This window comes from Ambystoma mexicanum, chromosome 11, assembly GCF_040938575.1.
Source record: "Ambystoma mexicanum isolate Mex_15411 chromosome 11, UKY_AmexF1_1, whole genome shotgun sequence".
NCBI classification, from domain to species: Eukaryota; Metazoa; Chordata; class Amphibia; order Caudata; family Ambystomatidae; genus Ambystoma; species Ambystoma mexicanum.
Window position 1 is genome coordinate 725,379,023 of NC_090934.1, and position 16,465 is coordinate 725,395,487.

The window sequence follows — 16,465 nt, forward strand, 5'->3', positions numbered from 1 at the left end:
GAGGCACTTTGTAGATAATTGGGAAACCAAGGAAACCTCCTTAAATTAAGTAATGAATTTTTTAATTCATCACTACGCACACAGACTCCAATGGCAACATAAATAAGCTGAGACCTGGGGAGAGAGTGTATACAGGATTGGATAATTTGTCTGAAACTGATGCATTATATGCGTTCTTGAGTCATCCTTTGCTTTGCTGCTAAAACAGTTTTACCAGACTAACCTCACCTTAACTTTATAGTCGAATCTCATTTTTCTCCTTGTTACTGGTGGTCAAGGTTATACTCATTGAGATGACGGATTGACAGCATTCACAATAGTGCACAATGGCACCAGAGAAAGTGAAATGTTTCTCGTAATAGAAAGGAGTAAAATGGTTCTTGCCTATTTCAAAGTAATACAATTAGAAAGCATGAAAGACAGCATAGAGAAATGTTGACATTCCGTAGTGACACAGATTACACCTCTAGCAAATAATGGTAGATTGATTGAGTACAGTCTTGGTGGAATGCAGTCTTTGTACAATCAGTTACATAACATACAAATTACAAGGGCACACTGAAAAATGTGGTGAGTGGTCCCGAAAATGTCAGCAATGTGGAGACATTCAAAGGCTTCATGCAGAGTGACATCCCCATAATAATTATGCCTTTGAACCACAAAAGCCCACATTACTAATGCTTTTTCAGTAAAGTGTGATTAGTTATAATGATATCACATGTTTATGCAAAGCTAATGCAAGATTCATCCTATTCCTAAGCTCTATTAGTACCCGGCGAGAGTCAACCAGAATGTAAAACACATCCGGATTGGCTCTTGACGGGTCGTTACCCGGCCGAGAATCCCTCGGTCGGGATTCCACTGCTTTGTCCATGGCAGGGGGCGTGGCAGCCCCTCAGCCAATGAGGATGCTCAAAGCAGGGCCATCCCCGCTCCGAGCCTCCACGCGGCTGTAGGCTGCCATCGTCCCGTGCCGGGACTTTTTTTCTTCTTTCTTATCCCTCCTGAGAGACTCACAACCCCCCACCCTCCCAGCCCCACTTACCTTCTTATCAGTCGTTTTTCAGGAGCGACCGTGCTGGTAACACTTCTGTTCCTAGCGCATCTCCTCCCGATAGCTGCCATGGAAAGGGAAAAAGGACTCCGTTTTCCCTTCTCTGCCGGCCATTTTCTTTGTCATTTTTTTTCTGTTCTGAAACGCTGCTGCGTTTCGGGACAGAAAAAGATGCTTTTAGTACCCTAAGATAATTTTAGTACCTTGGTCTTGCGGGCCGGAGTACTAATAGCAATATGCCCCTCGTTGCGAGGCTATTACAGAGTCTGGTAATGCCCCGGGGCCTTCCCCAGGGCATTACCTGACTCGGTAATGCCCTGCATTTCGGGTCATATTGCTTAATTATAAAAGGGCATTATTATTGCTCATCTCAATCTCAAACTCCAAAGTGTGAAGGTTCGGTCAGTCCTGCTGGGACCAGAGTTTGCATACAAATCATTGAAGCAAGTGGTTAACCAAGTCCTCCCAAGTGTGAGCATGAAATGTGCATTCACTTATTCAGCGTCTTTGGGGACGCAAAGAAGACCAAGCTCCATTCTCCTTAATCAAATAACAGGGACATGTTTTGTAAAGCAGATGAGAAAAGTTCTAGTCTATTCCCCCATTGCCACAGAACCCTGCAGGAGTGCATTAATTGACCACAAGAGTTAATTTTTCGCTGGTTGTCAAATGGAAGTTACGTAATTGAGGAACAAGCGTATACACAATTAAAAATAGAGTTAACACCAAGGATTTTAGTGCTTCACAAAGTTTCTTAGAGAGCTACAAAGTGACAGTTAACACATGGCACCTAATGAATCATTAATACATAAGTAAATAAACTGTAAGCCTTCATACTTGGCATGCATCTTTTCCACCTTCTGAATATCCTGCACATATGATAGTTTTACTTTCAAATGCGCCTCTTAGAGTAGACATCACACGACCACATTCTCCAGCCTCAATGATTGGTAATTCAACTTCTTGCAATCGAGGAGGCAGAAATCCATCTGAGAACAAAAAAAAAAGAAGGGGTGAATTACTTGCTGTTTGTTTTGTTTTCAGTTTGTAGAGCACAAGCTTTTCCAAGAAACAATCATGAATAGATTTAAGTAAGTGATTCTTTTCCATCATCTATTTTAATCTATACAAGTAAATCATTGTGCACTGTGAGATATACATTCTCTATCAATCTGTTATGTTTCATACATTCAATATTAATACGGGATGCCTTTGGTTAGGGGTGTGCAAAGATGTAATTCTGCCTGTGAAATCTAGAGAAATTCTCAGCTTCACAACTTTGTGAAGTGTCAAAGTGTTCAGGGAAAACTTCACAACTTGCCAAATGTTTTACGTTATTTCCCAGATGGCATAAATAATTCACAGAGTTGCCAGGATGTTTCACTGCTTTTCTTTAGATTCACAGAAGAGGTGTGTTGACTGGTCTTTCATTAATGTACAATTGTACACTATAAAAACAGACAGGTGGTTCAATGGGCTGCAACGGCTGGGAAAGGGGTATGGGAAGTGGTGCTAGGGCTGTGCCTCGCTCAGTGGCACCCCCATACATTTTTCATAGGGGTGGCCTGATGAGGCCACAGGAAATCTTGGGGTGGAACACAGGGTGCCACAGAGGGGCGATCCAGCCTCAACATTTTGGCAGGGCTGGATGGCAGTTTTGAAAACTGTTAGTGAGAAGGGACATTAAACCTATTGCACTACTGAACCCCCCTCGTCCTAAAGCCCCCTCCCCAAGCCCCGGAGGCTGAGTAGATATTACACCTTCCTTTGGGCCATTAGATCCATCTTTCACCCCAACTCACCAGAGGTGTAGCCATGATTCTGTAACAAGTGGGGCCTGGAGCTAATGTAGTAGGGCCCACATTAGGAAGAGCCTGTGGCAGGAAGGGCACTTGTTCTGCCCCCAGCAAAAGGCACAGGAGTGACGGAGAGTAGTGAGGCAGGGCAAACCAATCAAATGGGGGTTTGTCCCCTTGAGAAAAGGTTTTAAATATTGGGTTAAAAAAGTGCATTTTACAGTACGCTTTGTGATAAATTAGGTAAAAACCCACACAGTTTACAATCTGTTTTGTAGGGTAAGACATAAAAAGTATGTTAGATGTCAAGCCACCAACAATGCAGAGGAGCATTTTCAAACACATTTTCATAATGTCTTTACCCGCTATATGCCAGCACTCTGCAAGTGTAAAAAAGCATTTTAATATTGATTGTGCTCACACATGTCCATTCTGGTGGACCTATATATGCCACTATTCCCACATAGGAAAATACTCATGTTTGTTTTGTCCATAATGCCTTTAATGATACTATAACAAAGCATGTTTATGCTAGCTCTCCCAATACATGCCAGTTGGCTTTGCCTTAATGCCAGTGAAAAAAACCCTGCCACAGTAAGAAAAGATATCCTTGCTGGTTACACAAATCCTCCACTTCACATATAAGAACACTCATCATGTTGTATTTGCTCCCTAAGGGCAGTAAAAAATGTCATGCCACAGTAAAAAAAACATAGCTCTGCAGGCAGCACGAATGCCCCCACCCCAATGTAAGAATATGTATGTTGGCTTTGGCCTTAACACCAGTAATAAACTGCAATGCCACAGAAAGAAACCTGCTGTTGCTGGCTACCCGGTAAGATAGCTCAGCAGCCTGAGCGCATGCTTTTGTAATCTGAGTGTGGTTCACAGGTTCAAATCCTGGCAAGGCCAACTCTGCCTTTCATACATCAAAGTGACCTCTGTGATCTCTACCCTCCTCTACAGACCTTGTACCTATTATGTTGCTGTTTGACCTTGTTACCTCTCTTTTACTCTGTACTGTACTGTTTTCGCTGCTCACCAAATTGTACGACCGCCGTGATACTTACGGGTTTGGGCGATGTCAACAAATGCAATGAATAAATAAAGCTCATTAAATGAGTGCAAACTTCGGCTGGGTGATACATTTGATGTAAAGTGTTCTCTGTACATCGCTTTGGTGAACGCACTATATAAATAGCATAACATCACGCAAATCCCCCTCATATAAGAACCTTTATGTTGCACGAATCATGTTATATTCCGCCCATGTAAGAATATGTACGCTGCCTTTGACCTTAAACACCAGTAAAATAAAGACCCAAGTCAAAATAAGGAAACATCCCCTCACCCTGTAAGAACACTCATCATGTTGCCTTTGACTTTAATGCCATGTTGCCTTTGACTTTAATGTGAGTACAACATTTCATGCACAGTACGACCCAGCCAGGCCAGCCCCACTGTACTATTCAGTATTCAGGATTAGAAAGAATGCCAGAAGCTTCACGTGGCAGCTGCATATGCTAGAAGAGGCCACTGGTAAAGGCCAAGACATGCGCACCTTAAAAACACCAGCCGCATACACCGGTAGAGCTGAAGGTCAGAGTTGGTCAGGCAAAGGATGGATAAAAAGGAAACAGCAGCCATGTATGTTGGAGTTGGGTACCGGTAGGATTAGGCCATGGCGGAGGCAAGCAGGGCAGGAGATGTCATCTGTGTATGCAAGAGTGGCCAGCGGAGCTTTGGAAGACAGGAGGCAGTGGACACGAAAATGCGGGTACCCAAGTTGAAGCAATGTGGCCGTAACCATCACATTGTAAGGCATGCACACTTGTTTCTGCACCTCTTATGTAGCCACGCGACGAACACATCAGTGCCGGTCACAAGTAGGCCCATGTGCCAGAAAGACCTGCCATTTCATGGTTGGTTGTACGGGCAAGGGGCCTTTGAACGGTGACCTTTTAAGCCCCTTCTTCAAAGGAGGAGAGACTGACTCCAGTTCTCGCACTGAACTGGGCATGATATTATTGTCCATGCACAGTTCAGTGCTTTTTCGTGGGGTGGCCGATAGGGGGGCCAGCATTGTTATAAGGGTGGTCATGGCCCCCACTGACCACCCTTTGGCCGCGCCCCTGCCCTTGCTAACTCATCTCCCATGGGACCCCCTCCCTACTCTAGGCATCTGTAACCCCCAGTTAGTTTCTAGTGCAGAGAAACATCTTCTGTCTGATAACTGTTCTTACTATAGATAGTTCCTAGCTGACCCTAAACTGCCAGTTATGTCAGTTCTAATAGGGTGGTGTATGTGTGCTGTTCGATTGTTCAGCCTTTTGTCTCCTTACTACCCCCTTCCTCCTTCCTCCCCCTACTCCCTCCCTCTCTCTGGCTCTACCACTTCTCTCCTCCCCAAGTATTTTTCCTGTTTCTCTCTCATTCTCTCTCATACCACCGATCTCTGCCTACGATGTTCTTACCTTCCTTCCTACCAATCTCCTCTCTCCATTCTACTACTAATCTACCTTCTTCACACTACTACTACACTCACTGCCGCTACACTCTCCCCCTCTCACTTCCCTACTACACTCTTCTGCTCACACCACTCTCTAGTAGCATCACTCTTTAACACACTCTTCGTCTCCTAACACTCAATCCGTGTCACACAAACTACTACTACCCCAACTCCCCCACTCCTCTCTCCCACATTATCTCCATCACTCACTCACACACCTGCTGTATGCCCCATTTACTACGATACACTACACACAACTGTTAACATTCTCTATCACTCAGATCTCACCTTTACTAAGCTCCGACACCTAATCTGCAACAATCTGTTCTGCCGCCAGTCCACTGTTGGGTCTCTTGGTATGCCTCAGCTCCTCCTGTGACCACACCCTCACAACCCACACTCTATCTCTCCTGCTGTCTGCTTTTATAGTGTGGGGCTGGTGGTTCTGTGCCCTTCTCCCTTTTTCATTAGCTGCAACACTCACCTGAATTCCTGCACCAATCGGTGCCTGTCTTTCTCACAGGAAAAGACAGGCACCGATCTGGCTTTAAAAAACATTCTAAGACACTGCCCCTTTTCCAGCATGGTTTTACAAACAGCCCCTTTGCAGCTTCTCTGTCGAGCGGTGGATGTGGAAATTCGAAATCTTGCTGCTTTGGTGAGTTGTCTGGTTTCCTGGGTGCGGGTCAATGCTGGGACAGGGTGAAGGCTCCTGGGTCATCTTGGTGCTTGTGTTGCTGTTCTCCCATCCGGGGGAGTCAGTTTCAGGTTTTAGTGGCTGCTTCCAGGTGGATTGTGGGAGATTATGAGTAAGCCGGTCTGGGAAAAATGTTGGTAAAATGGTCGGTACTACCGGCTCTGGCATTTTTCCCAGACCGGCTTACTCCGAGTCTGCCAGTAGGGGCAGTGAACTATCGGCAGCTCTATGGGACTCCATGGAATGGGAACTTACTGCCATTGCCGGCTCCCGTAACATACTGGTAACACCGGGATATCGGGTGCCGGTAACGGTACGGCGAGTCTGCCGGTAAACCGTCAGTAACACCCTTGGGTTACCGGCAGACCCGTAATGAAGCCCAAAGAGTGGTATCAGGGTCAACATCTGTGACACACAGAGGGATTTGTCTGGGAATGTCTCCGCCCACCCCTGCATGTGCTTCACATGTCTGGGCAGGGCTGGTTCTGACTTTTGTTTTAATGAGCCTTCTGTCCCAGATTGTGGAGGGCCCCCATCCTCTCCTCTTGATACGGTCATGACCCTGACCAGTGGCATCAAGAAAATATATTTGCATCTCTTATAAGCCAGCTATACTACATATTTAAATATGTATGAATACATATTCAGAACACACACAACACACATACATCTAATAATAATACATCTGATAAATAAGTGCATATTACAAATAAATAATTCAAAATATACACAGGTATATTATAGGTTGTATTTATTATATGTGTTTAATGCGTTATACACACATGTATGTTATCTGTGTAATATAAATATAATACATCAATATTATCAATGATACATTTGATAAGTACCTTTAATGTATATCATTAATAAATATGTTAAATCAATATTTACATAATGTTATAAATCAATAACCTAGTAAATAAATATATATATATATATTTATATATAGCCGGTCAGATAGCACAGCGAGTAGAGTGCTCGCTTTGACATCTTTGCCGAGCCTGCCGATGCAGGTTTAAATCCTGGCAGTGCCAAACTCAGCCTTTCATTTTTCCGAGATCGATAAATGAGCACCACACACCGTAGGTTATAATAAGCAGTGTTCAAATACCTGAGGGTTAGCGCTATATAAATGCAAAATTATTATTATTGTATATTCACTGAAAAACCTTAGATGAGATGCTGTTAAGTTGCACAGATTTAACGTAACAAAATCCTTGAAATTCAGCAGATATGGGAAGTCATGAACATCTTAACTCGGCGCACTCCCGTTGATGTCCTGCATACTGCCATGTCCCCCATAATGCCATTTTGTATGTAAGTGTGAATCCCTTCTCTTATAATATGTATGTGCTCATGGGCTTTGCAACAGGTACATACCACTATAAATGTCTTTTGGGCCCAGAGCATGGCCTTAGGCCGTGCCTACTATATATTTTAAAACACTACCAGGCCTTTGATCATGTCAACTGTGCATGTTCCCTCAGTTTATTTCTTTTGGGCTTACTAGGTGGCCACAGTCTCTGTCCGTGGCCACTATACATGTCTTCGGCCCTGGTCAGTTAGTCTTTGGCCGTGCCCACTGTATATTTTAAAACACTACCGGCCACTAGCTATGGCCTTCGGCCATGTCCACTGTACATGTTCACCCGTGTCCACTCTCCACATTGCACCATTTGGTGCCTTAAGGTAACCCAGTACCCATATCCTTCGGACACAACTATTACCCTCCAGCGCACTTTAGCTGTAAAATTCCTGTTTTTTGTATTAGTCGAATTTTTTTTATCTCTCTTCTTGAAAAACCTTTTTCCCATAACTGGTTATTTTCGTGTGACATACTTTCATTCCCGATCTCATTTTCTACTATAGCCCCGGTTATCCCTATTATAACCCCAGTTGTGCGAAAATGTTTGAGCACTGAACTTGGTCCCCAGTACCCCCCCCCCCCCCAACTCCCCAATTTCTCATGGTGTCTGCTTTCACCCTCCCCCGTAGCCTAATACCATTTCATCCTTTTTGTTCTCCTCCAAATGGCATTTTTTTCCACTTTGCGTTTTCGGCTAAGCCCAGTTATACCTGTTATAACCATGGTTATCTCTTACATCAAGCACAAAAGAAATGGGCAGCTTTTCTATTTCTGAAAAGCCTCTGATGCAAAGTACCCTGGGAAAAATGAAGCTATAATTTTGTAAGCAGGGGCACCCCCTTCAAATATTTTAACATCTAGTGGACAGAATAACCCCAGACCTCTCCTGGAAATCGAGTCAACGCTTCATACCTAAGCTGTTTCATATCTGGTCCAATTCTGTCCAGTGGTTTTTGCTGTGCGCTGCGCAGACATTTTGACTTTTTCTTTAAGGAGAAATTAATGGGAGCAGGCCGAAAACAGTGTTTTGTTCCTTCCTTAATAACTTTTTCATTTCCTAACAAATCTTACCCAATATATTTCGAGTCTGGGGGACTTATATATGTACCATGCGTTGGTGGACTGTGGCTCCCTGTCAGCATGAACAATGATTAAGGAATGTGAAATAAAAAAAATGGGCTGCTTTCCTGGGCATGCAGCAGAAGTTGCGAACTTTCATTTGTTATATATATAAAACGCAAGAAAGGAACGTATAACCCACTCAGGGCATGCACAGTTACTGATTCACATTCAGGAAAGCAGGAAGCCCAGGTCACCCCAGCACTGTGTTTCACAATTACCGCCTCTGCCAAATGAAATAATCATGATTGCAAACATATTTCTATGATAGACACGCATATGACAGACATACACACATCTGACAAAGAAAACATCTTAGATACCCAATATGTTTCACAAGTGGTTAAATGAGCCACAGTCTTTCTTCTATCGCTACTAAAATATACTAGAATGTACAGAAATGTTTAGTTTGTCACTTTTCCGTCCACAAAATCCTGAAATACATTTAAATAGTTAGTGTCATTCAGCTCTCTTTTTGATTTTGATTTGCATTATTAAAAAATAAAACCACATGTTAAGATAGCATTAATATTTCAGAAATGTTCTCCATAATGACATCATAATCCATTACATTTTTAATAAAATCTTGAATTTGTGCAAACATATAATCAGACAAATTCCCACTCTAACAAAATTGCAAAATATCAGGATACATTTCATCTAATGGTCAACAAACATGACACTTTTTTCAAGTTATGTAATTCATAGTTATTGTGTGTTCATCGTTGTCAAATGGTACTGGCATTAATGTCCACTAACACATATGTTTACACATGTCATTCTGTAAATACTTGATTATAATCATCAGTCTCCTGTAGCCCTTTATAAACACATATATGAAACACATTAAAACAAATTCTTAATGTTTGCTTACTTTACTGAGGACTCATTGACTAAACATTCTACTTTCTTCAATTTTAACAGGCATCTCATGCAATCCAAAATTAATCATATATCCTACAAAAATGCAAATTCTGGAAAACTATATTTCATGTTGCAACATAAACATAACGTTTTTCATCCTGTTTGGATTGAAAGGGGCCCTGTATCCAACGTCAATATAATTTTAGTTTCTTGCTATCTTAACATGTTTTTCTCAGTGACGACCTTTGGAAGAATTTGGAACATGATGTAGTGCATAAAACTAAATCATTTAGATATCTATCTTTCCTTTCATCAGAAGGTTTTGCAATATGATAACTGAAATCATTATTCTTAATCTCCTTCATGTATTGCACTATTCTTATTTGTAAATCACATTTAGTACATCCTACATACCTAAGAATATATATTTTTTAAATATAGTTTTTATTAGCATTTTTAACGTTATTACAACAAACATGTCATTTCAATCCGGTACCATTCCCAGAAAAAACGTTCAAACAATAACCCTTTCCCCCCTTCCCCGATCCTCCCCTAGCCAGTGAACAGGTGCCGATTTCAAGCTTATCTTGCAGGGACGCGGTGTGCTTGTTTCGAGTTCAGACTGTCAAATAGATTAGTGCACACATAGTCTAGGGCTCAACCTAGCAGCACCCCATGGGGGGTGCGTGCCTTGTACAACGGATACCTGTTAGATCCCCCATTTCCTCTGGACTCAAAACCCAAGCAGGCCAACAGTTCATGGGCTCACTCCTCAGGTCGATCGCTCATACTTTTCAAAGAAGGGAATCCAGAGTTCCTAAATGTTGGATCTGGATTCATCCAGGACGTGGGTGAGAAATTCCAAGTCATATATCGGCCGCACCTTTGCAACCCATACCCTCTCATCAGGCATGTGCGGATTCCTCCACTTCTGGGCCAAGCAGCACCTGGCCGCTACGAGCATGACCTGCAACATGTGGCCCTGGGTGTCCTCCTGGTCATCACCCACCTCAATACTGAATAGAAGCAACCAGGGACAGAGGGGCCACCCCCTTGACCCAGGATGGGACCTCTGCCCAATATGACTTCACCTTCGGGCAAGACCACCACATGTGCATGTAATCTCCTTTTTTCTTTTTGCATTTCCAGCAGTGTGGGTCGTAGCCCGGGCTCATTATGGCTATCAACTGTGGAGGGTAGTGCCATCTGTGTAAAACCTTGAGAGCTTGGTGTCTGTACTGGGGGGAGGTCGTTGAACGGTGGGCCTGGATGCACATTTTAGTCCACCTTTTATCATCTATTGCCGTGCCCAAATCTTTTTCCCATTGTGTCCGTGCTGGTGGTGGATCCCTGGGTATCGAGAGCAAGAGAAGTTTGTACAAACGAGATATGACCCCCCCTGGAGCCCTGTGTGGAGATGATCGTTTTCTCGAAGTCCGTGAGTTCCCTCCTGAGTGTGTCCCCCCATGAGGGCTCAGAGAGGACTCCCTTCAGTTGAAGGTAGCGAAAAGTAGAAAGCTTGCCCAGCCCCAGGGCTTCCTCCAGGTCCAGAAGGGGCATGAAGGAGCCACCCACCCATAAGTGGCATGCCCTAACAAGGCCCGCCTCATACCACCTCTGATACGCGGCCGGCTCCGCCACCTTGGCTATGAATGGTGGCGCCCAAATGCAACTTAGTGGGGAAGGCCAGGTTGTGAGCCATCTATAGTAACCCCTCTCCTTCCAGACAGACCACAGGACACCCAATACCGGGTGGTCCAGAACACGCCTGGGGATGTGCGCTCTGGGGACCCACAACCACTCATCGAGCGTGGCCGGGGCAAGTAACCTATTGTCCAGTGCTACCCACTGCTTTTCTGACCCAGGGTTGAAATGGTCGACCAAAATCCTCAGCTGGGAGGCCCTATAATATGTATCGAAATCCGGGAATCCCACCCCACCGTCTTCCTTGGGTCTCGTTAGGACATCGTAGGAGATCCTATGTCCCCTCCCCCCCCAGAGGAACCTGAGTAGGGTGCGTTTCATTGACTGTAGGAACGCGGCGGGGACCTGAGTGGGGAGCATCTGGAAGAGGAACAGAAATTTGGGAAGTACCACCATTTTGATCAGGTTGAGTTGTGCCATCCACGAGATCCCCGAGACCGCCCACCTCTCTACATCTCTTTTGACCTCAGTCCACAAAGGGGTGAAATTGCTCAGGAAAAGGTCCTTTGGGTCAGGTGTGATTTGGATTCCCAGGCGCCGGAACCCCTCGCTCTGCAATAGGAAGGGAAGACCCTCCACATACTCTCTCTCGGTGTCCGGTAATCAACCCCCCCATAAAAGCCACAGATTTGCCCAGGTTGACCTTGTACCCCGAGAGGCTCCCATAACGCTCCAGTGCCCGCAACACATGAGGGACCGTCGGTGTCAGTTTAGTAACATAGAGGAGAGCGTTGGCGGCGAACAGGCTGATCTTACAGTGGGAGCTGCCCAAATGTACTCCAGTGATAGCCTCATTGTTACGCACCGAGATCGCCCAGGGTTCCATGACAAGCGCGTATATCAGGGCGGATAGTGGACAGCCCTGTCTCGTTCCTCGCTCTAGGGGGAAGGCTTCTGATTCCATCCCATTGGCGGCCACCCTGGCCGTGGGGGTGGAATACAGTACTGCCATCCATCCCAACCATCTCTGGCACATCCCTATTGCCGAGTGGACCTCCCACATGAAGGTCCAACTCACCCGGTCAAAGGCCTTTTCTGCGTCTAGGGACAGCAGGAGGACCCCCTCATTCCGGATTTCCCTTGAGTGCAGCACGTGGAGGGTTTTGCGCATGTTGTCCGAGGATTGTCTGTTTAATATGAAGCCCGGCGGGGCAGGCATTTCTCCAGGCGAGTGGCCAGGATCCTGGCAAATATTTTAGAATCGAGGTTTAAGAGGGAGATGGGTCTGTGGGAGCCGCGTTATGTGGGGTCTTTTCCTGGCTTGGGGATTACTGAGATGAGGGCCTGTAGGAATGTGGGGGGATCGTCTCTTTGTTGCGGATGTGGTTGAACAATTTGGCTAAGGGTTCCGTCAGCATGGGCTGGAATTGTTTATAGAAATCAGCCGTATACCCATCACCCCCGGGGGCCTTCCCTGCTTTAAGTCTCTTGATAGCTGCCTCCACCTCCTCCACCGTTATGTCCCCCTCCAAGCCCCGCTGCTCGGCCTCCGTTAAGCAGGGTAGCCGGTGTTCTTCCAGATAGGCCCGGATCTCCTCCGGCGATTCCCCCTCTTGTTTTGTGTACAGGTCCCTATAAAAGGTTGCAAAGGAGCCCACTATCTCTGCCTTTCTATTGAGAGCCATGCCCTCCCCATCTTTAATAGGTCCAACCCTCCTCTCCAGTCTACAACCCCTAGCTCTACGTGCCAGTAGGGACCCAACCCTATCCCCCCTTTTCCATAGTACCTTTGTCGCGCATATCTCAATTTCTTGACCACCTCCCCAATGAGGACCGTGTGCAGAGCCTGGCATTTCTCGCGCATTTCCGATAGGAGGGACTCCTTGTCAACCCCCTCTTGGGTAAGCCTACCTCGCAGGCTCTTGAGTTCAGCCCGTATCTTGGCCTCAATGAGCCTTCCCTCCCGCTTACGCCTAGAACCCTCGGCTATAAGGAGATCGCGAAAGGTGGCCTTCGCCGTCTCCCCATCGTCATTTATCTCAAAATACGTCTCCATTTCGCCTCTCAGGAATTTCCTGAAGACCGGATCCCTCAGGAGCGTATCATTACACCTCCACCGGGCCGACCTGGGGGATAGGGGGAGCGACCAGTTCTTCCACAAGAAGCTCATGGTCGGACCATGTTATTGCCTCAACCCTCGGGGCTGTAGCCACCCCACTCCCCTCTTTAGAAGTCAAAAGGAAATTAATTCTGGTGTAGGTGTGGTGTGGGGGGGGGGGAATGTGTATCCCTCGGGCTCCGGGTGTGTCGCTCGTCAGACGTCCTCCCAGTAGTGTTCCCTCAGCAGGGTCTGGAGCGTTAGGTTGTCTTTGGTTATCCCTTTCGGTTCAGTCACCCTTGCCGTCCACCAGTCCAGCCTGGGGTCCATTATGAGATTGAAGTCGCCCCCCAGTATCATGGCCCCTTCAGCTCATTCATCCATTACCCCCAGAATCTGGGTTAGGAAACCTATCTGGTCTGAGTTGGGAGCGTAGAGGGTGGCTAGGGTTATGCGTTCCCCTTCGTAAGTACCCTTGATCCCCAGGAACCTCCCCCCAAAGCCTCTCTTGGTTTCTGTATTCGTAAGGTGGAGTGTTTTGCTCAAGAGAATCCCCACGCCCTCCTTCGAGCTTCTGTGGGAGGCCCAGAAGTTGGCACCGATGTCCTTCCCCCTGATGGGTGATTCCTTCCCCTATCTGTAATGGGTTTCTTGGAGGAACAGCACCATTAGCTGCTGTTTGCGGAACATATTACTGGTCAGGGACCTCTTGTTTTGTGAATTGAGGCCCTTGACATTGAGTGTGCCTATCTTGCCTTCAACCATTGTCGTCTAGGTAGTCCATCTCTAACTTCACCGTAGTATAATGCTTGCTTGTGGCCTGCTGAAAAATGGAAGATCCATGTTCGGACTGGCTAGTCCCCCCACCTCCCCCGTGGGCCCCTCTAAACGTTCCCATTTTGGCCTTGATGATGGTTGTTCACCCGCTCCCCCCCGACTTGAGGCGTTCGTCCATGTCACCCGATCTCCTTCGGGGACGGTCAACGAACCACCAAGGACTCTACCCCAGCCCCGGGTAGTGTAAACATGCGGATAACCCATTCTCTTTAAGTCAGAATGAACGCATGTGAACCTTTGAACCAAACCCTGCTCCCGCGGACCCCCGTGTCCCCAGGCGCGGGCCCGACACGGAGGTCCATCGAACCAAACAACAAACATTAAGAAAAGTTACAGTCACTTCAGGTGATCCTCAGAGGCCGATGATGGGTGCCTGGTTTTTTTAAACTTGCGTGCCCCCTTGACCTTGGTCTTGCCGCTAGGTTGTCCCAGACTGTCAGGGCCCCGCGGTGGGTTCCTGGCCTCACCTTTAGCTCCGCTGGACGGACCAGCACGATCTCCCACCAGGTCACCAGTGGTACGCAAGATGTCCTCCTCCGTCACCAGGTGGTGTCTTTCCCCCGACCACTCGAATGCCAGGTAGAAGGGGTGGCCCCAGCGATATCTGACCCCCTTACCCTGTAACCATCTGGTAAGGGCTCCACATTTCTTTCTCATTGCGAGGGTGAGGGCCGAGAGGTCCTGGTAGATTGCCAGTATTGGATATCACCGAAGTTCCTCGCCTTCTCCAGTGTCCTGGCTTTGTCCCTATAGTAATGCAGTCGGGCCAGCACCGACCTCGGGCCTCTACCACCTCCGCCGGCTCGATGCACCCTGTCAAATTTAATCTCGATGTCGGCCTCCGCCCCCATGACGATTCTTATGATGTCGTGGACCTTGCCTTCCAGTGCCTGCGGGCTCTCCCCTTCGGACTCCACAAGGCCAAAAATGCGCAAGTTTTTCCTCCTTTCCCTGTTCTCCATGTCGTCCACCTTGAACTGTAGTTCCTCCTCCCTTCGATGTATCTCCTGGAACCTGGCCTCCATTTGCGTCTCCAAGATCGCCGTGGAGAGCTGGTTGTTCTCGACTCCCTCCACGCGGTCTTCCAGGGTAGTGACCTTAGTGGTGAGGTCGGCCAACTTAGCACCCATGCCGGTTCGAATCCCACGTATCTTATCCAAAATCATCTGGATGTTATTTTGGATGGCCCCGAGGTCGGGAGGCAGCATCGATGGGGACCCGGCGGCCATTTTGTCCCCTCCGGCCGCAAACTGATACTTGGAAAGGGCCTCCTTCCAACTCATGGGATGTTGGTTGCGGCGGAGTGTGTGGGGCGGGAAGCCGGGTGGAGGGGCGCCCTCGGAGTGAAGGTCTATGGTTGTGCCAGCCGAATAACTCAAGGGGTTCAGCGCCAGTGGGAAAGCGGCCAATTCATCCCGAGGGGCTCTCACTTGGCGTGTGCCTTCTCCAGTGCCTTCTCCAGCGTCCCCATCCGGATTTAATGTGGGCATGCTCCCACGACGGCCCGGGCTGGGGAGTTCTGGTGTGCGGTTAGGTGGGCCCGTTCAACCCCAAGGGTGGGTGGAGTGTCGGGGCGATTCAGTGCACGTTTAGCACCTCAGGTGTCTTCGTTCAATGTCGAGCACGGCCTCGCGCCGGTTCTGCGCCGCCTCGCCATATCCGGGGATGGGGCACCAGGGGCCCCGGTGTGCGGTGGAACCTCCGGGGTCCCCCACCTCTGGCTTCTCCTCGCTCCGAGTGGGTACTCCCTCCGCAGGCTTCCCCGCTCCTGCTGTGCTGCGGCCGTAGCGTGCCTTGGCGCGCACCGCCTGCGTGTTGTTCAGGACCATGGGGGGAGGGGCCGCGGAGACCTCAGACGGTCGAACCCGGTCCGTGGGTGTCGTAGAAACTCCTGGTTTGGACCCCCTGGGTGGGCAGAGGTTCACACAGCCTTTTTTGAGATGCTTGCGAGAGATGGGCTCCTTCTTCCTGCTAAACTCCGCAAAATTCCCGGGGCTGTGTGCAGAGCTGTCGGCTCAGGCGGCCATCTTGCCTGCGCCCCCTGGTGGCCTCTCCCTAAGAATATTTTTAACCCACATTAGGTACTTCCTGCATACCCAAGGTTACGCCTACATTTCAGTATTTAAACTACATGTGTAGATGAAACATACTGATGACTTCAATATTCCTTGTCAGACTGTGGGTCTATGAACAATTTTGTATCAATCCCAAATCCACAAGCCTTATATGTCTAACATTTTCTAAATCCAGTACGAGTCTCCCCTAACCAATTAAATCTCTCCCTTTTTAAGCTGTTGCATATGAATTCACCATTAGCAATCGGGTGTTCCACTGATTTACCTTTCTTGCGGGTGGTGGGCAATTGAGTGTGAAGGCAGGGCTTTAATTCCATGACAGCCTTTAAAACATATCAATGCTTGTTTAGAATCTTTTTGACCATTTTAAATTTAATTTTATATGTAGTGATTATCCTAAGGAGAC

General features: G+C 47.3%; 1 protein-coding gene across 1 annotated transcript in view; it reads right to left on the bottom strand.

Annotated features, from left to right (window-relative positions):
• The window catches only part of OVCH2 (ovochymase 2), a 1,298,878-nt gene that overhangs the window by 861,534 nt on the left and 420,879 nt on the right, over nt 1-16,465 (bottom strand). The window contains exon 6 of the mRNA XM_069623602.1: nt 1,892-2,043. Within this exon, the coding sequence (XP_069479703.1) occupies nt 1,892-2,043 (152 nt within the window). The remainder of the gene's footprint in view (nt 1-1,891; nt 2,044-16,465) is intronic.